This window comes from Embiotoca jacksoni, unplaced genomic scaffold (genome assembly GCF_022577435.1).
Source record: "Embiotoca jacksoni isolate LCO1_2020_lvr unplaced genomic scaffold, fEmbJac1.0.p SCAF_1, whole genome shotgun sequence".
Taxonomy (NCBI): domain Eukaryota; kingdom Metazoa; phylum Chordata; class Actinopteri; family Embiotocidae; genus Embiotoca; species Embiotoca jacksoni.
In genome coordinates this window covers 13,414,459-13,437,138 of record NW_027185229.1, presented here as the reverse complement: position 1 = coordinate 13,437,138, position 22,680 = coordinate 13,414,459, and the positions used below count along the sequence as shown (strand labels likewise).

The 22,680-nt window shown below is 42.6% G+C and overlaps 2 protein-coding genes across 2 annotated transcripts in view; both read right to left on the bottom strand.

Annotated features, from left to right (window-relative positions):
- LOC138212892 (zinc finger protein ZXDC) overlaps positions 1 to 7,082 on the bottom strand; it is a 9,865-nt gene extending 2,783 nt beyond the window's left edge. The window contains 10 exon segments of the mRNA XM_069173597.1: positions 22 to 188; positions 325 to 409; positions 1,481 to 1,738; positions 1,740 to 1,958; positions 1,960 to 2,267; positions 2,891 to 3,061; positions 3,238 to 3,368; positions 3,743 to 3,821; positions 4,518 to 4,670; positions 4,999 to 7,082. Coding sequence (XP_069029698.1) covers positions 22 to 188; positions 325 to 409; positions 1,481 to 1,738; positions 1,740 to 1,958; positions 1,960 to 2,267; positions 2,891 to 3,061; positions 3,238 to 3,368; positions 3,743 to 3,821; positions 4,518 to 4,670; positions 4,999 to 7,039 — 3,612 coding nt within the window. The 5' untranslated portion in view covers positions 7,040 to 7,082.
- Positions 7,083 to 8,288: 1,206 nt separating this feature from the next.
- LOC138213116 (copine-9-like) overlaps positions 8,289 to 22,680 on the bottom strand; it is a 162,067-nt gene continuing 147,675 nt past the window's right edge. Inside the window, exons 19-20 of the mRNA XM_069174034.1 lie at positions 14,028 to 14,101; positions 8,289 to 12,626 (exon numbers count right to left, since the gene is read on the bottom strand). Of these exons, the coding sequence (XP_069030135.1) occupies positions 12,399 to 12,626; positions 14,028 to 14,101 (302 nt within the window). The 3' untranslated portion in view covers positions 8,289 to 12,398. The remainder of the gene's footprint in view (positions 12,627 to 14,027; positions 14,102 to 22,680) is intronic.

The window sequence follows — 22,680 nt, the reverse complement described above, 5'->3', positions numbered from 1 at the left end:
GAGACGCCTCGAGGATCTCACCTGCAGCAGCTGAATCTGGACGTACTGGGCCCCGGTGACGGGATCACGCAGAGTCAGGCCCCCGTTGGCAGCAGCGGAAGCTCCTTCTCCGTAGCGAGCACCGGAAGGAGCCGGCGGTGCCGGGCATGCGGCGGCCTTCGCTCCTTTCGTTTTTCTCTGGATCAAGCCTGGAAGTCCCAGGATTTGGTTAAAAAAAAAAAAAAAAAAAAAAAAAGAGAGGGTTTTTAAATCATCGCTCATTGTCGTACAATGAGGTCAATATGTCCTCTGAATGTGGAGAGTTGCGTCGGTGAACGTGTTTACCAGGGGCAGCCGAGGGGCCTTTTTGCTTTTTCTTCTTGGCCAGCTGAATGGCTCTGTAATCAGTCCGAGCTGAGCCGCCACTCTCCTGAGAAACAAAACGGGCGCACGTTAGGGCTGCGTTCGCGTTCGTTATCGACTAATCTCCTGATTATTTTCTCAATTAACTGATTGTTTGGCCTATAAAATGTCAGCGAATAACGACCACAACAACAACAACAACAACAAAAAAAACCGCATAATCATAATTTTGCACACACACACACACAAAAAAAGCGACATTTCTTCTTTTGTCCAAACAACCGTCCGACAACTGTGCGCTGCTGTGATATTTTACCACCAAGTGTGTGAAAGCGAGTAGGAGAGAAAGCGTAGGGATTAAAAAAACAACAACAACAAAAAAAGGTTCTAATTTAAGAAGACATTCTCTCTCTCTGGATGCATCACTAACAACATCTTAAAATCCCTTAGAGTTGCGATTCTCCCTCAATTCCTGCAAACATGCTGGATGTTCATTTATTCATCCACACGGTTGGTATAAATGAACATTAGAGATAAATGGAGAGTCTGTGGATCAGATTATTGTTAAGAAGATCTTCTGAAACAGAATCCTCCGGAGGAAAATCCCCCTCGGTGCTTCAAAGTCGGCTCTTTTGCATCGGTTCAGTTTACCGAACGGATTTTCTCCATTCGAGTTCAAGATTGAAATATTAAATGTACAACGGCTACGCTAGATGGCAGTCCAAGGCATGCTCTCTCTGCATGTTTTGGCTTATGCTTGTCGCGGTCTTTATATTAATCTAACAGCATACTATTCAGACTGTCTTTTACAGAAAAGTAAGCAGGGTCCATATCAAGACGTGAGACCGACGTGTTAAATTGCTGTCACATTAAAGGAAAAGGCTGCATGTCTTAAGAGCCCCGTATCGGTTTGGGTGGTATTTGGCTGTGCAAATGCTATATCATTACATCAAAAAGTTTGAATATAAATAGTTGCTGTTAAAGTGTCTGTTCGCCAAATGGACTCGTCGTTTCAGCTCTGGCACTCGGAATGCACGACGGCTCTCAACTACAAAACGCAAAGCCGCGCATTTCTTGCAGAGCTGGTAAGTATTTCGACTCGAACTAAGAGAAAGCCAGTGACTGTGTGGCTGCTCACCAGGAAGCTGCTGGGTGACATAGCGTTGAGTTCCGGGTCTTTCTGCGGGCTGAAGCTGCTGCTGTGACCGGGGAAAATGAACTGCGTGAGCACCTTGCCGCCCTCTTGAGGTCCCAGCACCTCCACACAGCCGAGCAGAGGCCCCGCGGCTCCCTGGCCGCCCGCCTCCACTATCTTGGAGGGCGAGGCCAGCAGCCCGGCATCGGGAGCCGCGGCCAGGGAGGCTGCGGACTCCACGCCCAGGGCGCCGGAGGGGGCCGAGTGGGTGGTGCAGAGCGGCGTCCGCGGAGGCGCCGACACCCTGCATGGTGAGCGCTGCGAGCGTCCCCAGGGCCTCCGGGGTGACCGTCTGCACATCATCCAGGTTGAGGGTGCCCTGTGGGGGCAAGACGTCACCCACCGTTCCCTCCAGGCCGTGGTGGGGGCCCATGTCAGTGCTGGCTGCCAGGATGAGGGGGTCGACGGCCTTGGCCAACGCGGGTGCCGGCGCTGGTACCGAGGGCGGTGCCCACCGACGAGGGGTCAATGGTGAGGATGCCTGAGCTGACCAGGGAGAGGTCCATTGTGAAGGTGCTGTTAGAGCTGACCCCGCCCAGGGGAATTCCCACGCCGATGCCAGCGGTGGGCGCAGTGCTTCCAGGCACACCAGAAAACAGAGAACTGAGGTCCAGGTTGGTGAGCTGGTCGCCCCCGGCAATGCCGGGTCCCGCAACCGTCGTTGGGGTGGGGCTGATAAGCTCGCTGCTGGGGGTCAAGGTAGGTGTCGTCTCCATCTGGCTAAGAACATCTGGGAAGGAGAAGAGGAAAGGACGGTAAAACTAAATTCCCAGCGACAGATGCAGGTCAATAAATGGTTTTCTAAAATGGCTATATAAAAAAAAAAAAAAAAAAAACATTTTCATCCACCATTCTAAACATGAGAATAATCACGTTTATCAGAAATCAGAAACTGCGCCTTCATTCAGCGTCATTACGATTCCACATCACATCCTGACTGAAGAGAGAAACATCAAATGTCTTTTTTGGGTTGAGCAAGGCAGATAAAATACACTTCTAACATGTTCTCACAGCTGCACACAAAAATCCAAACAAACACATTATAGTTAGGACACCCCCCCCCCCCCCCCCCCCAAAAAAAAAAAAAAAAGAGACCGATATAATCCCGTTCCTTTCATAACTAAACCGACAGCCGCATAAAACGCGTGAATTAAAACGTGTAGTTCGGTTGGAATGTCCCGTTTCAGAGACGCCGCTCTTTCCTTTACCCGCGTGTCAAACTGCCCGGAAACAAAGCGGGTCGTACATGAACCGGCCTCCTTCCGTTTCACGACGCGAAAAGCGGCACCGGGATCTCTCAAAAGCCCGGCAATAACGTTCGGCGCAGCCGGTGAAATGAAATCCTGTACTCACCGGGGCTGAGGTGGTGGTGTTTGAGCATGTGGCTCTTAAGGCTGCTGCGGGAGGAGAAATGCTTGGAGCAGTTGGCCACGGGACAGCGGGTCCTCAGGGTGCTGGCGTCCTGCTTGTGCTTCTTGGAGTGGATGTAGAGGCTGCTGCGCGCCGAGAACTTCGCATTGCAGCCTGAGGAATATTCGAGAGGCAAACGTCACGCGGGGGGGGGTTTGAAAGGAAGTTAATTGATAAAAAAAATGTTTTTTTTTTTAAAAAAAAATAGTAAAAACAGTAGAGAAGCTGCCAAGAGGAAACTTTTACTGCCGTCCTAATTTGTCGTTAGAAACTATTTCTGGTGTGTGTACCTTCTGCGTGGCACTGGAAGGGCTTGGTGCCCAGATGGGTGATGCTGTGACCCTTGAGGTGCTCAGCCCGTGTGAAGGACTTGCCGCAACCCTCCTCGGTACAGACGAAGCGGCGGTCGTCGTCGTGTTTCCTGGTAAACACACGGAAAGAAACTCGCAAATCAGCGCGTCGGGAAAGACCACAAAACGGGCACTTCGATCGTTCCGACCCTGGTGCGTCAAAACTGAAACACGCTTAAAAAGGCAACCGGAGCGGGAGCCTGCAAAGTCGAGGCGGGCAACACGTTTCGCCAGTAAAACAGAACCGCAGCAGCGAGGTGACGTTTACGAGGATTCAAACGGCGAGACCGCATCCCTAAACTAAAACCGAGCTGATTTGCTGGTCTGTCATACGCAACAACAACAAAAAGTACTTACGATGGGGTCCGATGCGCGAAGTCAGAACAGCTTCGCTATTTTGTGTGATTTTATACCGGAAGGAGAGCACGCGTTGATGAGCGCTTACCTCTTATGTCGGAGCAGCTTTGACATGCTGGTGAAGGACCAGCCGCAGCCCTCTGAGTCACAGACAAATGGCCTTTCACCTGGAAACGGGAGTTCAGAAGGTTATTTCCCAGTACACAGGACCTGCACGATCAAGACACACGAGTCGGGAACCCGCTCGAGTTTGAGCTCAGTTCCCAGTTTCTTTCTTTCAAGTTCTTCACAATGCAGACAGATCGTTACCCTCCTATTTATCTTATTGCATTCCATCGCTGCGTCGGGTTTCTCGCCGTTTTATCTGTGCCGGACGCTGGTGCTGTGACGGTTCCGTTTCTCATCTCATTTTTTATAAAATGTCCCCTGTAAAGCCTCGTGCGCCGACGATCGGCAGATGCCGCAATTTACTGATTTTCCTAAAAAAAAATTAAAAAAAAAAAAATGCCTTTCCAGGAAAGGAAACGCTGCGTGTGAAGCGCAAGGGTGAAAAGGAGCCGGTTGGAAACACGGCGCCAGGTTGAACGGCAGCGGATGGTTTCGCGACGGAGCCGAAAAAGACGCATCTGTCTGCTGCGGACGTTGAGGAGTGACGGCCGCGCTCGTCTGAAAAGAGTGAACGGCGCGCAACGCGTTCACAGCGTCACGCGACTGAGGAATAACATTTGCTTTCGAGAGCACACCCTTGAAACGTCTCTCGGGCCTGAACACGACGATTGCAGCGAGAGAGCGGTCGGGTTTAATTACCATCGGTCGGCGCCGTGTGCCGATGCTACCGACGCTCGAGTCGACCGTCATCTTACCCGTGTGACTTCTCATGTGGATTTTGAGGCGGCAGGCCTTGTCATACGTCTTGTCGCAGCCTGGGTAGGTGCATGTGAAGTGGCCCGTCTCTCGAAAGTGAGTACGATTGTGGGAGAAGAGGGCACTGAAGGTGATGAAGGTTTTCTCACAGCCTGCACGGGGACAGAAGGGGGGGGGTGGGGGGGGGAGGGAAGACATGTAGAAGAAGAAGAAAAAAAAAAAAACATGAAACAAAAGTTTCGAGTAGACAAATACGACTGATGTGTTGCGGTTTACCGGGTTCACCTCTCGGCCCCCGAAAAGGCTTTTTGCAGCTTTAAGGAGGCCGGAGTAATTTGCTTATATGAAAATGCAATCGTCGTTTGGGTAGTACGATACCAGACTACCAGGTAAGGTCAAACATGTACAGGAAAAAAAAAGGCAGAAATACCTAAATGTTAAATAACGGTACGATAACAGAATCTCCAAACGCTTCGTTACCTGGGAATTCGCACTTGTGGGGCCTCTGTGGCTCGAAGTGGACCCTTTGGTGGTTGGTGAGTCGATTCGCACTGCGAAACCTCTCGCTGCAGATCTCGCAGATGAAGGCATTATCCTGCTCGTGGACTTTTACGTGAGCCTTGAGGTTGTAGACGGTGGTGAAACGCCGCCCGCAGCCTTCAAACTGGCAGCTGTGCGGCCGCTGCTTGTCGTGAGACTGCAGGTGTCGCTTCAGCTTGTACGAAGTGGCAAAAGCCCAGCCGCAGCCCTCTACGGTGCACTGGTACGGGCGCGGGTCCTCTGCGTGGTTCAGGAGGTGAACCTTGAGTTTCTGACGCGTGTCAAACGTGCAGGGGCAGTCCGGTTCTGGGCAGCCGAAGGTGGACACGAGCTCTTTCTTGGACCTGATCAACGGTACAGCCTGGACGTCTTCGCCGCCGCCGCCGCCGCCGCCGCCGCAGTCGGCCACGGCGGCTTTGGGGCACGGAGCGACCAGATCGGCCTCCGTCACGGCGCAAAGCACCCCCGCCTCCTGCTTTACAATGGGACAGGAGTCCAGCGACGCGCCCTGCTCGGATAACAAGCAGTCGTCCACCAGAGCCAGCTCGGAGTCACTGACGGACAATCCAGGTTTGGGCTCGTCCTGCTGACTGGAGCTGGCTACCGCCAGCGTGCTGATCTTCCCGATGGATTTGGTACCGCTGTCGTAGTTGAGGAGAACAATATCCTCGTGATCTTTCATGCCCAGGTGCTCCTTCAAGCTGACCATGTCATCCTCTTTGTGTACGTATCCCTCTGGCGGGGCGGCAAGAGTCAGTATCCCGTTTTCTATGGTCACTATAATGCTTTGGTTGTTTATCGTGATGGTTCCGGAAAAGGTTTCGCTCGCAGGCGGACTCGCGGAGGCGGCGGCGGCGGCCGGGTTCGCCCCGTCGCGTAGCTCCGCGGAGTCCGAAATAAACACCGACGTGTCCATGGCTTCCACGACGCCCGTCGTCGCTGAAATCAAGGCGCCGCCGCAGCCGCCGCCGCCGCAGCCGCTCTCGTCAACGTGGGACTGCGACGAGAGCTCCCTGACCGGTTTGCCGTCGTGGTTTTCGGTACAGATCTGGCCACAAATCTTATCGCCATATTTGTTTGTCAAAACAACGTCTTCCACAGTGCGGTGAAACGCGGTCTGTTTCGCGCTCACCGCGGCGGAGCTATCGGTCAGTAAATTGAAAACGTGCTCCGTCTTTTTCAACGCTGGAGCATCGACGCGGTTCAAGCCGTCGTCGGCGTCGCTCTGTGCGGTCTCCATGGGGTCACCGTGACTCGCTCCGGAGCGCCCCGCCGCTTTACCTTTCATTTGATCGCCGTCCTCGGGCGACGCGTCCGGTCGGCGCCCGCTCGCCTCGCCGTCGCCATCCTCCTGAACGACGTTGAAGACGACATACAGTTCCTGGGTGGTTCTGTCCACCCTGTCCGCCGTGTTTACGCACCCCGCCGCGGCGCCAGCGCTGTAGCTGGCTGCTGGAGGCTGCTTGGAGGCGCCGTCCTGACGCAGTTGCCGTAAAACTGGAAACGGCAACGTTAGCTGCCGCATCGGTTCCTCTTCCCCTTCAAACAGAGGCAGCGCCATTTGCGTGACGGCGTCCCCGCTCTCCGCGCCGTACCTCCAGCCCGTCCGGACGAACTCGTGCGTACCGAGCAGCGCGTTCAGCTCGTGTTCTTTCTCCGCGTTCGCGTTATGGAGTCCGGCAGTCGGTCTGGGAACCGGCGGGCTGGTTTTGAGGGTCGTTTGCGGTTTGCCGACCGGCGAACGAGCGACCTCGCTGCCATTTTCCGCCAGCAGGCGAAACGGAGACGTCCTCGGCCTGTTGTTGTTGTTGTTGTTGTTGTCGTCACTCTGTGGCTCGGGCTGCTCCAATAGTTCGTTTTGAGTGGGAATAAAATTAGATCGCGACCCCATCGCGGATCGAAGCGGAGACGGGGGGGATCTGTGCAGGACGCCATGTTGAGAATGAATGTTTTGGGCATCAGAAAGCCCCTGGATTTCCATCTTGGTATCCCTGTAGCAGCGACACGGAAAAGGCCCGCCCTAGTTAAGAGAGAGAATCCACGGAGCCACTACACGGTTTCCAGCAGGCCAAGTGTTGCTTTCAAGACCAGCGTTGGAATTTGTTTATCTGTCGATCTGTCTGTCTGTCTGTCTGTCTGTCTGTCTGTCTGTCTGTCTATCTATCTATCTATCTATTATCTTCTATCTATCTATCTATCTATCTATCTATCTATCTATCTATCTATTATCTAATCTATCTATCTATCTATCTATCTATCTATCTATCTATCTATCTATCTATCTATCTATCTATCTATCTATCTATCTATCATCTAATCTATCTATCTATCTTTCTATCTATCTTTCTATCTATCTATCTATCTATCTATCTTTCTATCTATCTATCTATCTATCTATCTATCTATCTTTCTATCTATCTATCTATCTATCTATAGATATCTGTCTATCTGTCTGTCTGACTCGATTTTTTTTTTCACACTATTATGGTTACACATTAGTGAACTAACTAAATACCAAATCGGGTTCTAACTTTACCTACAGATATAACTTACTATTACCATCACAAAAAAAAATATGTCCAAAAGCATGCCTCTTTTTGTCACTTAGCAATTTTTAGTATGGAGTACTTATTTGTTTTACTTTAAATGATGTTTATAGTATGCCTGTATAGGAAGGAGCCAGGAGGAGTACCTGAAGGCAGCAATAGCATTTTACAGTGAAACTGCGGAGTGGATTTTGTAGAAGTGGATCCAAGTGGGGGGTTCATCATTACCAGGGTGAGGAGCTTTATGGATACGTTGGTAAAAAAAAAATTAAAAAAAAAACCTGTTCTCCTGATACTGGTTTAACTGTAAACTGCAATGTAAAGCTACAGTTTTTCTTAACTTGAGAAATCACCATTTCCTGTCTGGCATTCTGTTTTTACACTCTCCTTCCACTGAGTGGCAGTGTACTATAAGAAAACAGGACATTTTCCTTGTCACAAGAGACATTATTCACTCCGTGATCAAACCAATATTTAAAGAGCATGGCACACAAGGGTTTAGACAGTGAATTTAAAATATATTCTATTACAAGTGAACTCCACATTGTGATGTTTTAACAGCAGGAAATAGCACATTAAAACATATAACATGCGGAATGCTCAATAGAATAAATAACTACAGGGATATTGTAATGTAACTTCACCATACTCGTGCAAAATAACAGTAGGCTATAACGTTTGACATACTCATACAAATTTTTTATTGATATTTTTGGGACCCCCTCTCCTACTCACACATACACACCACAACTTAGAAAGAAAAACGGATTATTTTAATTTTAATTGCTAATTTAAAAAAAAAAATCGGGCCATGGGACAAAAGTTGCAAATTAGCTGTTTGGCTATCGCTGGGACATTTACAGTGATGATGACTCATGAGCATTAACCTTTAGAAAATAAACACATTTGTAAACAATTTCACAATAGCTAACAATATGAATATATATAGAATTTGCATTTTCTAGTTACATCCGAAACAATGTGATTCTCCCTTTCTTTCAATCCAACCACCAGATCTTTTATTTCTACATGCACATCCATGAGAAGCTAAAATATAAATCTGAAAATATAATCATCTACTCTCCCCAAAAAGTGAGACCACTTTCCTTACAGCTAAATAAAAACAACCCCTAATCGTTGTTGTACTAGTAACCTAGCAATTACTGCCAAATCATAGACTACATTGCTGACACAGACTCCATTGGGGCTTTAAATAATATCTTTATTTAGTTTCCAAGCAAAAGCTAGAAAACAGTGACAAACTTATGTATAAATTCTGACCAACACAAATGGAGAAAAAACAACAGACACGTTTAGAGTATTTGAGAGGGCCAAAGTGGAAGGAAGACTGTTCACAAAATTGCACATCACTTAAACGCATTTTCCTCTGACCTACATGTAGCTTGTACAGAACAGACTGGGAGAGGTTATGAGCAGTGTCATTGGTCAGTGATTCACTCATACTGTACACACTATAAAGCTCAGCATGCTCCATACAAAAATATCCAATAAGTTAAGTGACTTTGGGTTGGTGTGCTTGATCATAACACACACACGCATGCATGTCTTAAACACTGTGATACAAATCTACCCTACTATTCATGTATCTCCCTTTTGTTTTGGATTATTACTCTGGCAGTTCTTTCGGGTATACTGAACACACCAACAGCAGAAATAGAGAGAATATTCCTGCACAGCACACAAGTCAACACACACAAAGTAGGAATGTTCTCTGAAGTTATTTTGAAATATGAATAAGAATACAGATAGTACAATCGTTGGCAGTATATCACCCAAATAAGCATGCAAAAAACCCAGCCTGCTCTCTTTCCCAGGGTGTCAAATAATTTCACTTTGCCAAAGCCAACGGTGTCTGAGAGCTATTCACAAGGTGCCCTTTGGCACGTTTTGAATAGCAGAAGCAGTGACAAAGTCCATGTATGGGGAAAGTTGGGGGACAGTTGGATGGGTCAAACACAGGAGACCGATGTTTGAGTCTATAAGCATTGAGGTAAACATTAAATTAGCTTATGTATTTAACATATTGAATTTACGTAATCTAACGTAATTTATGTGATGTACAATGTTGTGCATGTAATGTGCTTATTTTAACCCAAACCAAGATCTTGTCTTAAATCTTTCCAAGTAGTTTTGGTGTGCGTTGTTATGGTGTCTCAACCTGAGGTAGCCTACCTAATGCAAATATCTGAGGGTGACTGTCCTCTCTCAAACAACAACTCCATGGGTCTTTTCTGCAAGCATCTTATTACAATCCACAGTTATGTTTTGAATTTAAGGAACATCTGGCATTCACTTAAAAGAAAAGTGTGTACCAGAGAAGTGACACGGTTCAGATAATGTCTATATAATGTGAGTTTCTGCTTGTTAAAAGGAAACGGTTTGGTGGACGGTTCAATACATCAGAAGACTTGTGTGCAGGAGGCTTTTGTTCACATCCCGTTTCCAACCAAGAGTTTAGGAAACTCTCTTGTGGGGGGTGGAGGGGAGGGGTAGAAACGACACATATGGGTTGGAGGTGCACCCTGCGTAGGTCTCTGAGATGCTAGTGGGCTTTGACAAAACGCACTTTTTGACGTTCTGGGAGGAGAACGGGTTGCTCATAGATTTCCTGTGTTGTCTTATAAAAATAGAGTTATCCCTTGCACATACTTGTAGGATTATGACAGAATTAAGGCCACATATCCATTTCCTTCCTGATACAATGTGAAAGATACACAACAATGTAGACAAATCCCGAATCTTTCATTTATTCGTTGTTTTTATTATTAGTTTTACTGACCTCCCCTATTCTGTTTTTGTGATGCTGTCAGGTTGAACTGTCATCTTAAATTGTTTGCTGAGAACCTGTTTCATAAACAAAAAGGTTTGTCCAAACTGCACAGTATCTGTGTTTTTGGAGTGTACTGTACACCAGAGAAAGAAAGCACAAACTGTTACAGTATAGTAACACTAAAGTGTCCCAGCAACATAAAAATATGAATAAGTGCAAATAGACAAAACAAAAGTAAAAGCTTTTCTGCAGTTACGAGTTACAAATCCACAATAGTTTACTGAAGTAAACAGTCAGTTTACAACAGAAAACAGAAAGTACTAACAATACCAATGTTTTTAGTCTTAGATCTTATTCAAGATATTATCTGTTAACTGTTGAATTGTGGATTATATTTGAATCAGACTATCAAAATGTTCAGATACATTTTTTTTATAGAGATGGCTCATTTTTGGTTGTCATTTCTATTGTGCTGTGTGCAACTTTGTGTTTGTATTTTCTCATGTTTTTTTTCTCAATATTCTATGCGATGTGTTGTCAAATTGATGAACATGTTTTGTATTTGCTTTTGTTTTATCCATTTATGCATTTTTCTTAAGCAGCAAAACACAACAAGGGCAGAACAAATCAGTGAAAAAGGACAAGTGTAAAAAAGAGTCATGCTTAAATGAAGAAAAAGTGTGCATACATGTCCATCAGTCTGACTGACAGCACTACGTGCCAAACCTCACCTTTCTTTTCACTCTTTATCTTGGTCTATTCCTTCTTGGACTTATGTAGAAAAGTAAAGGCGACCCAAGACCCTGTCACACATTCTTTGCTACATATGAAGTATTCTGGCCTGTGAAATGGGGACTGACCAACCCTATTCATTTTAAACAGGTACATGCTCCAGACAGCTTGAGATCAAGAGGCATGCACCTCATGCATTATTCATCCCAAATGATAGGCCGATCTGAGAAATTTACAATTTAGAGGAAGAGTGTGGACAGCAGAGCACACAGATATATATATATATATATATATATATATATATATATGTTCAGCCAGGCAAACCACGGCTGAAATAATCTGCACCTTCGTATGGTTACATTGTACAGTGGCGGGAGAAAGAGGAGGTGCTGGAGTGGATATATTATAGTCTGTTCTACATCCCAAGACGCTTTCACGGTCTTATATCTTTCCTGCTTTTAGGAGGTGCTTGTATGTGGCTTCCCCTGTATCCAAGTGGGATTATTTTAAGACTTGCTGTGTTTGTGATTAGTAACCTTGAAATGTCGAGCAACCACCACCTCTTTACACAAACACATGTTTGAGTTTCATTCAGTGTACAGTAATATACACCTTATATTTTCATGAAGCGATAAAAAAGAACTGGTCTCTCTTCACTTTCAGATACCAAAACCAAAACAAGAGTAGCGTTACTGTCGAGCCTGTAAAATGTCCTGAGAATAAGCAAACAAGCAAAGGACGTCTGCCTCTGTGATCTTTCTTTGCAGTAGATTAAATTGCGGTTACTTCATGATTTGTTATGACAGTGGACACAGAAACTAAAATGGAGTTGACGTAGCTGAAAACTCACTTCTCACTTCAGGAGAAGTTGTGTTGTTTTAACAACTCCATGCTTTTTTCAGCCGTACGAAATGCTAGAATAGATGACTGAGGAAACAGCTCTAAATATTTGAAACCTTTAATTTAAATGTAGTCTGTGTGTCCTTACAGTTTTGTGTTGTACCTACTGAGTGTGTATAGTGGTACATGCTGACAAAAGTCAGTACTAGAAACATTAAAAAGTCTATTTTTTACTCTTCCAGTCCAGGTTTCACATAGGAACCCTCTTGATCAGCACTTTTAATAGGAACATATTATCTTCTTGTAGGTTCATTTTACTGATTTGTTTTCCGTTGACCAACCCTGAACACACACACGTACACAAAACACACAGGCACACACCTCCAAATGGTCAAACAGGCTGCCGTGCTGCTCCGCTCACTGGCCTCCTTTTAGGTGTGAGTGTTGTGTTGCTTGGGGGTAGAAGTGGTGGTTGCGATGGTAGTGGACAATGAGGAGGAGTCAGAGGTGGTGGGCTGCGGGGGCCGGGGATCGATGCCCCGGCTCTTCATAAAAGACAGCAGCTGGTCAGGGATCTCTGCCAGGACGTCCTTAGCCAGTCGTGCCATGCTCAGGACCTGGTTCCCTGATCGGTCAATGTAGTCCCTAAAAGGAACAAACTGTATAGGAAGCAAAAATGGTTGTTCATTGTAATTGGGCATTTCACAAAGTAAAGAAAATGCTGTCAAAACAGTGCCTGAATTTCACAAGACAATAGGATTATGATGACATGGAATCATTATTCAAAAACAATTGCATGCAATAGATGAACTTTGACTTATTACATTTGCAATATATTAATTTGCATTTAGCACAAAAAAAATACTGCTTTAAAAAAATGTAATTGCTGCTATTGAAGTTCACATTTAAGAACATTGCAGTATACTTAGTTTCAAAGTGGATTTTACTCTCAACACAATTTGTATCAACTAATTTGAGAAGAACAAGGAATCAGTAGGGAGAGAACTCCATAAGCAAAACAAACTTCCACAGTGTTATTTGCAAGATTATTTCAAGAATGGGTTATTGTTTTGTGGATATATTAGATTATTGAATTCACAACAAATAATCTTCTCTACTCTTCTCAAATACCCTTCTTCTCGTCTTTTCATTGCCACGCCTCAGTGTACTCCACAAAATATTGCTTAGGGTGAGGCAGGATTCAGTTACAGCTGTGTAACGCAATATACTCTGTATATTATATTATTTATATATATAAATATATATATATATATATCAAATTAATAATATGTGAAAGCCTTGCTGCACTTTGTTCTTCACCAAAAACCACAGGTAAAAAATTGTGGATCAGCCTTTCTAGTTCCTGGATTGTGGCGTTCTATGAAGTGATGAAAGTGAACTGGAACTGTTTGGATTAATGTCTGAAGTAAGAAGAGCAAGAACAACTTTTCAACAGTCTAGAATGGTGGTGGATCCTGTATAGTGGGATTTTGCAGCTGCAGGAAATGGAAAGTTAATGGTGTGACTGGGTTCATGGATTCTTTGATACACCAAGCCAGTTTGAATATGATGCCCTCAGCATGTAAACTGAAGCTTGGTAATCACTGGACTTTCCAGCAAGACAATAATCCCAAGCAAATATCCATGCCAATCAAAATTTTAATGTTCTTGAGGACATTGAGTCCCCAGATTTGAATCCCTCTGTAAGTCTTTTTTTTTTTTTTTTAATGAACACATGAAGAACTGTTTAAAACTCTAACAGAAAGATGTCTGAAGCATGTCAGAAACAACAAGAAACAGTTATTGGAGGTCAAAAAGGTTAAAGGATGCTCAACAAAAAAAATCTAAACTCCACATTATGGTTTTAAAAATAAAGTAAACTTCTTTGATGGTTTAACAATGCATTACAGAATTTGTTGTCATTGAATTTAATTCACATCACTAGAATGTCTTGCAAGTTAAGAGGTTTGAATATTTTGATCGTAACAGTATATGGTACAATTTGAAATTTAACATTAAACTCCATGCAGATTTTTGCTGGTAAACAGAATTCACTGCACCTGGACGATGTCTCTCTCAGCAATGCGTCCCCTGGAAGACACTCGGACTTCATCTCCATCCAGCTCCTCCATAGCTGTAGACAACAAATACTATTAAACTGGCATTATATTCGTAGAGCCAACTTTGTTGTATATAGGAGATGTGCTGCTACTCCTAACCTATAAAAGTGACACAAATACTTAGTCAAAATTTTTAAAAATGTACACCTGTGTGGCTAACTGACGAAGTAATCTAACAGACAGCATTTTAACCACATCAAGTATCGGCTTCATTGCAGGATTTTGCTATAACATTTCAATTGGATAAGTACTGTACTCATTGTATTCTGTCAATTCTATTCTACAAGTTGACAAATGCTTTTAATATTATGCTACATTATACTGTAAAAAAACACATTTTCTTTTGTCTGTAGTCTCCTGAAAATCTTAACATGCTCACTATACCCCCAAAGTTATGGGAAACATCTTACAAAACGTGTATTTTAGTCTAGAAGCAACTTGAAGGTTTTAACTACGCCTAACCCAAAGAACTTATTTAAGCACACAATTCAATAATTTGTTTTTTCAGAGCATGGAATTCTATATCCCATTGCTTACACTAATGTTTTTAGAATTACATGTATTACATGATAAGGTGGTAAAAAGGACACTTTTTGTAGTTTTATGTTACCACAGCAAAAATGTTTTGGTTCAACAAAACACTGCAAATGCTGTTAACATGTTTTATATAAAAAGTGAAAGCAAGCTTTGAGTTTAATCAACTATTAACAACAAACAATTTCAGTCAGTAGTGTAGACAAAATTTGCTTCATCGCAGCGCAATGCAATGTTTCCAGTTCTGTTCAGAATAAATGCTATTGTGGTTATGTGCGCAACCTTTAGAGAAGTACTGTTTCGGATATGTATTCCATAACCACAGTCAGTGTGGTTCATTCTCCTGTCTGAACTGTTGAAAATCAGAGTCTCACTTCCTTGTCATTAGTAACATTCATTATAAATCCACAGCAGAGACAGTTAAGCTCTTTGGATAACTTGAATTACTTCCAATGTAAACAACATAATTATTGTGTTTTTATTTTTTCCAGACCGCTGAACACTGACTAAAGTCTCCAACACCTGTAGATAATACAAGTTCTAATTTACTATTACATCAAAGCTTATAACAAACATTACTACATAATGACGTGTTAGCAAGAAGTAACCTGATTTCTGTGCCAATCTCTGGTCATCTTTTTACAAATTCAAACAAGTGTTCTCCATAGTTAAGCCTAAACATGATTCCCACACTAATACAAACTAAAACCTGAGAGAACACAAGTGCAGACCCAGCTGTGACAAGCATGCAACCGTCCTTGGGGACAAACATAGACTTCAGGCCAAAGACATGAAGCACTACATCTGTTCCCTGCTGCTCTCTAAGTGGAGAAAGAAGCAAGAACATATTCTGTAACCCAACCTCATTAGAGCTTATATAGGCCACAGGCAGTAACGATCCTATAAGGTTGGAGAACCTTCTGAGTTCTGCACCAGTCTATTTATAGTTTGTTGTCAACAAAGCAAATCAGAGGAGCAAGTGACAAACAATCTGTCGAATTTTCAAGGGGAACTGTTTTCATATCTGAATTTAAAGGGAAGGAAAATAAGGAAAGGAAAGGAGAGCAAAAGAGAGAAAGCAAATCAGAAATGATAGAAAGAAAACAGAGTAAAGAAAGGAAAGGAAAAAAATAGAAAAGCCAAGAAAAGGAATTAAAAGAAACAGAATTAGAGTTAAAAGATAAGAAAAGAGAGGATAAGAGAGAATAAACTGGAGAAAAGAACAAAAGAATGCTGATGGGACACTCATGACACTCCACCTGGCCCACAGAGATGGCAGATGGTGGTCTTGAGCAGCAAGGGAAAACGGGAGAAGAAGGGGGGTATGGATATATTGACCAGCCTGCATTAGAGAGGAGAGGGTGAAGCAAAGGGACAGGATTGACACAGATGTGAGTGGAAATAAGAGAGCGAGCAGAAACCCATTCAGTTAAAAGGTTATGAGAAGTGGTAGTGAAGGAAGGTTCAGGCGTGTTGGGTGAACCGTGGTATTGGGTAGGATGTCCACTTAGACATGGGGCCTGATAGAAAAGCTCCTGCTGCCCTGAGTAACACATGGCGGGCCTCTGTGTGTGTGTGTGTGTGTGTGTGTGTGTGTGTGTGTGTGTGTGTGTGTGTGTGTGTGTGTGTGTGTGTGTGTGTGTGCGTGCGTGCGTGCGTCTGTGTGTGTGTATGTGTGTGTGTGTGTGTGTGTGTGTGTGTGTGTGTGTGTGTGTGTGTGCGTGTGTGTGTGTGTGTGAGTATACACTCAACATTCTCTGAAGCTCAGAGATTTATGGAAATAACAATGACATTACTCCCAAGTGGAGTAAATCATCCACTTGGGTTAGACAGGGTATGGGGGATGTGGGGATTCTTAATGATTAGGAGAGTGGGGGAAATATATGAAGGGGTTTAATTAAAGCTCTAATTGTATATGATGTATATAATAGTTTATTATCATCAGTGATACATTTGTGAGTTCAAGGCTTTCATGTTCTTACATGAACCACCTCTTTACATCAAGTTTGAAGAATAGCATTCCTAAATCCCATGCAGCTACAAACTATTTAAAAATATAACCTATTACAGACACTAATCCTGAGGAGACTGTTGGTCCTATTTTGTTCCTATCCATTTGTAAAAACTTGTGCTCTTTTTAATAACAATATTCATTAACATAAATCATATTAAGCATCCTTTAAATATAACTTTTGAATATCTATGATAATATAAATCAGGTCAGATCAAAAAGCTCACGTGATGTGCACAGAGCAGAGAGAAGTTATAACATTTGTGAATAAGTACTCCAAGTTCTGTCGTTTTTGTTTAAACAAAACCAGCACCTGAGTTACACAGGATTTGTGAGTAGTGGACGGGGTGTGTCTGCGATTTCTCTGTAGACATGATCAGAGGGCACACATAACATTTTCTCTCAATAAATCGGCAACAGAAACCCTTGAAATGCTTCAGAAAGCCTCCGGCAATGAAACAAAGCCAAAGCGAGGTGACATTTGTGTTTCAGAGCAGCGAATCGCAACGTCCAAAACCAAAAAAGGCACATCAGACCAGGCACGCATTAGGTGTTTCTTTCAGTTTTTTAGTGGAATTGTAACCCTGAATTCATCTCCAAGGATCAGACTATAAACATAGAGTAATACTGTGATGCTTTGAGGCATCTGAGGGAAAACATTCAGTGCAAATGACCTGAACTCGGGTGCGATGACATTGGTTCTCCAACATGAAAACCCACCCACACAGCACACTGAAGACGCACACGTTTCTTGCCTACAACAACACAAATGCTGCTCTCCATCACCCATACTTGCCGGATTTTGCTCCCTGCTACTTCTTTCAGTTCACCAGTAATTGTATAAACTTTGATGTGCGCTCTCCCCTCAAGTTTGTGTGCAACAGGAGCAGTCTCGGAACTTTTTGATGCACCCTTCTATATAAATAGACTATCTGAATATAAAAAATGTCAAACATCTAAAGCCAGGTTCTACGTTAGCTACTGTCTCGTGTTTTGATCTGAAATTCAAATGCTTAAAGTAGCAACAGCACCAAGTTCACTCTACTGTCAACATACTTTCGGGAGAAATTGCAAATATTAAAATATATTCACAGTGCATGATGAAAACTGTATTTTTGTGTTATGAGTTTTAAGACATGATAAACAATATTGTGCCCTCCAAAAGTATGTTCACAGAGTGAAATGTGATATTTTGGTTACTTCAAGCATTTTCACTTGAGATCAAAACACAATAAAACAATTATATAGACTTGCTTTAGCTTTTATTCCACAGATGTACAAAAGTTGGTTAACATATACAAGTTGAAGGAAATAAAAGTGATAAATTCAAATGTTTATTTGCCCTTTGAAGCAACAAAGGCATCAAGTCTACAATCTACTGACAGAACAAAATATTTAGTATCTTCTTTGGAAATCCTTTATCAGTCCTTCAAAGCAGACGCCTTCAGGTGATATCTGTAATATGACCTCCCTGTCTTTAGCATACTTAAAATCTGTTTTCAGGATAAACATTTGTAGAACATACTTGAGGGTTTGGGCCATAGTGACTTTGTTTTTTACACATGTATGTACACAGATAAGAAGGAACCAACCCAATGAGGGATTCACATAGAAAAGACTGACGGAGTCTGCAGAGATGGCTACAAAGAAGATAACTGAAATGAAAGGTGGACACCCACTGCACTTTTATTAAGGAACAATCCAAGAAGGAGGAAACACCTGGGCAACAAGTTACATCTGTCAGACAGCCATTACTTACTTGTTCACACATGAATGTGGGGGCAATCAGCACAACACATCCACTTGTGAAAAAGTAAAATGCACGTCCATGTGAAGACCACTGTTTTTATTTTACTCTTACCTTCTGATTTAAAGTCCAAACACAGTATCGAAAAAAACAACAACTTTGTTTTACTGGACTCTAAAATGCTTTCGAAGGGCACACTACGCATATGCAATACTTGCTAGTCAAAGAGATTCCTTGTTGGTTTTGCTGTCTCCTATAACTGCAGATCACCTGATTAAGAAAACAATGGCTTACCTCAAGAGTAAGGCCTAAATCCCACAGTTTAAAGACTGTACTGTACAGTCTGAATAGATTTAGTGCTGTCAGTCAAAATACAAAAAAATGCAAAGAAATCCCTTCATATGTGATGTCTCAAAATATGTGTTTTGTCAAAAGATGTGCATCTTGCTGTTTCATGATATTACTCACACATTTAATACCTTTCCTTTTTCAGTTCAAGTTCAGTTGATGTGATTTTTTTTCCTGATATTTAATAGTGCTGCATTCAACTACTTAAATTCCCCACAAGGCTCACCAAAAGTTATTCTAATCATCTAACATTGGTAGCTCACTTGTGGCCATTTTAAAACATAGTTCTCAGACATATCCTAATATAAGTGTAAAGTTTACTTTTAGCAGCGTGGGGAGACAGATAAGTTTAAGGGAGCAAAAAGAAGAAAAGATGCAAGGTGATACTGAAAAAGCAAAACAGGGTTATAATATTTTGATTTCAGAAGGCTAATTTCCATATGACGGCCCCTGAAGCTTGACTCTGACTATGGGTGAGTGATGTGTGAAGGTCTTCTTCTCCAGCGGGCAATCCTGGGCAGAACTGCAGCTGAATACACTTATTGTCAAACAAAAGTCACAAGACAAGTGCTTAATTTATTCTCTTTGCCCAGCCACATGTCTGCTTTGCAAGCTTTTTAAACATCACACAGGGTAAATCGGGCACATATCACCTCTGTATGTTGAGTGACAGATGTGTTTTGTCAAGCACAGAGTGCCACTGATAGAAGGGGCATGAAAGGAATATCAAAGACGATTCAATCGAAACATCAGTGAAATTCTGCTTGTGTCACTTTAATTTCCCCAAGTCTCAGGTGCTTTCTTCTTGTGTTGTGAGCGGAACATCTTTCTGCACAGAATTCAGTTAAATTGGTGACTGAGGTAGATGGATCTATAAATACATTTACCACACATGTACCATCCTGTCCTCTAACTCTCGAGCCTCCTTTCTCTGCTTCTTCTCCTGCCATGCTCTGCCAGCTATTTGCTGTAATTTATCTGTTTCTGTTACACACAAGTGTTCACCGTTGACACTCAGCACTGAATATTACGTTCCAAAGGGAGCTCTCTCTTCATTCAGCTAGAATAATTTGCGGCTTTATCTTCCCTTATCAAGTCATTGAATTCAAATCATTTTCCCAATTAACTTTTAGAAAAAGACACATTTACTTTACAGTGCTACTTAGATGGTGAGTATGAGGAGTCTCCTTCTCCATTAGCTGTTCTGTTTAGAGGACTGGTCTGAGCTTGACAATATATTAAAAACAGATCCAACTGTCCTGCTGGTCGCAGATTGATTCCATACTATTTTTTACAGAATTGGATTTAAACTAGCAACTGCTGGATAAAAACATGATTGCTAAATTGTTTCATGTTCATTATTTCTGATGACACAGCCTTGGCCTTTAAAAAAATAAATAAAAAGAAAATAGTGTGTTTGTTGCTGCTTCACAGGGATGTGGCTTGATTGTGTAGGCTATATGGCTCTCTCTCTGTATCGAACATTCAACAGGAATATCACTGTTTTTTATTTGGTTTACCTTGTATGCCTGTTTGCCTGCCCTGATTGTTTAGTCTGCTTTACTTTCCTATCCTTTATTTGACTGAAGTTTGAGCAAATTATTGGTAAAATCAATGGTTCTGAAATAGCCTATCAGCATGTCCGCTCCACATCTCTGTCTCGGTGAGATTCCTCTTGGATCTGTCTTGAATCTACATACAGCCACTAATAGGCTGTATGAGGGCCCACTACAAGTCCTTGACCCCTCAGCAATGAGCCATGAGCCCCACACCTGCATGATTAGTGCAGCTTTAAAGAAAATGGCTGAAAAGTAATATTGAAACTAGGTTTTATTTTTGAAGCTAGATTTTGTTGGCTCTGATAACTTTAAACTTATGGTCAAATGATTGTTGGAAACAAATATTATTTTGTCATATTATTTTCAACAATATCAGCACTAAAAGAACTGCTGAAAATAAAATCCAAGCATCACTCAACAGGGAAAGAAGAAAAACCCTAATAATTGAATTGAAGACTTGCTGTTCCTGGCTGCCAGTTAATTACACAGTATGCCCATTTTAAATAAGGAAATTCTCAACATGGAGCTCCAGTTCAATCAGGGAGACTTTCCTTTCGCCCATTCATTCTGAATTGTCACGCTCGGCTTTTCTACAGCTGACTTTGACATTTAGTTAATGCCAGTGTTTAGCGTTTATAAGATGCAGGGTTTTGCTTTATACCTTGAATCATTGAACTGCAATGGGCAGCCTTCTCATAACACCAGGGGAGGAGGCATTTATAATACTACTTACCGCTTCCCTATAACATCATCAGCCCGTGGAGGCCAACGAGTATCATGAATACAATGATGACGAGCCTGTGTCTGGTAAACTGTTTGGAAAAAAGGAAAGTCTATTTGATCCTGCCTTAAACCACCCAAATCAGGTTTTTTTTTATTTTCAGAAGCAAAAATTTTGCAACAATGTCAATCAGCCAGTCGTGCCACATATGTCCAACTTTAAACATGTTGTCCTCTCTCTAAGTCGGCTCTCATCTCCGTGTGTGTTGCTGCAGCCCTCCTCTACTCCATTCACCTCCAATCTTGTCATCCAGGCCCAGGCCGAGCCCAGTCCACTCTTCATCTCACCCAGATCTTCAGCATCTTCCCATCACCACCACCAGTGCCTACACCCCAGTTTTTTTTTTGTTTTGTTTTTTTGTGTGTTTTTTTTTTTTCATATTCAACACTCACACTCACATAGAAAATAAGATGACAAAATCACAATGCGGTCTAATACCCAAACCAATTTACATTTCTCATATTCTCCTCTGTTGTGCACTTGGCAATAAAATTCCTTAATTTACTTAGATATTTCCCCCCTGGTTTTAATATTTTTGCAGTCAGGTGTAGAGGTCTGAGACAGGTACCACCTGAGGCTCTGGAGAAACAGAAAAATTCAATAATGCCACGGCATGCATCTGCCAGGACTGTTACAATCTGTGTTAAATGAGCACATATTGATAAATGATTATCATCTTACTCATCGGAGAATGTTTGTGCAAAACTAAAGCATTATTTCTGTTTGCATGTCTCTGGGCTGAGCAGTGCAAAAACATCTAAAGTTGGGCTATAACCATATCTGACAAACCTCCTAACTTTCTCTGTTTGAGTAGTGTGTCCTCATCAAACCGGATGAGTTTTGACAACTTCGAACAAGTAATGTTTTTTTTAAGAGCTATTTTTATCTTTCCATTTTAATAACAAACAGTGCTAGTGATTAGTGTGAAAGAGAGCTTGTTAATCTATTTGTTCTTTATGAAGCGAAACAGGAGGAATCCAGACTATCTCTTTGAAAGACTTTCACATCTCCATGGAAACTGAGTTAGTACATAGCCTACTTTTAGGTATCTTTCAGACACAGTGTGTTACTATGTCAAAAATCTTAATCTTAGATAATGCTCAATCAGAGGTCATTTTAAATGATAATTTCATGGTTGTTCCCCACTTTTCCATGGAAGTGACACCAGCAGGACATTGCCTTGGAAATGCCTCTAAGTTGCTTCTCCTGATGCTCAATACATAGAATAAGATCCATTGAAGAATAATAATAAAAAAAAATCATATATCTGTGCACTGTATGTTAGCTAGCATGAGAAATCTAAACTCTAATGCTACTGTACGAGTGAGCAGTGTTTCCACACTGGTAACAGTTTCTTCCAGTTCAGTGCAATTTTGGTGTCAATTTTGAGGTGAACTTGCGCCTGCACCTCTGCCTGCTCAAACCAGTTCTAAATGCAGCGGCCGGTGCAGGGATATTTTCGTAGCTTCAGTGGACAAGAACGCACATGAACAGACCTATCCAAAATACCACAACCAGGTTTGCTCATGTCCTATGTATTTCATTCTACTTACATAAATAATTAGAACAAGATTTTTTTTTTTTTAATGACAAGTCATACAAAAATGATGACT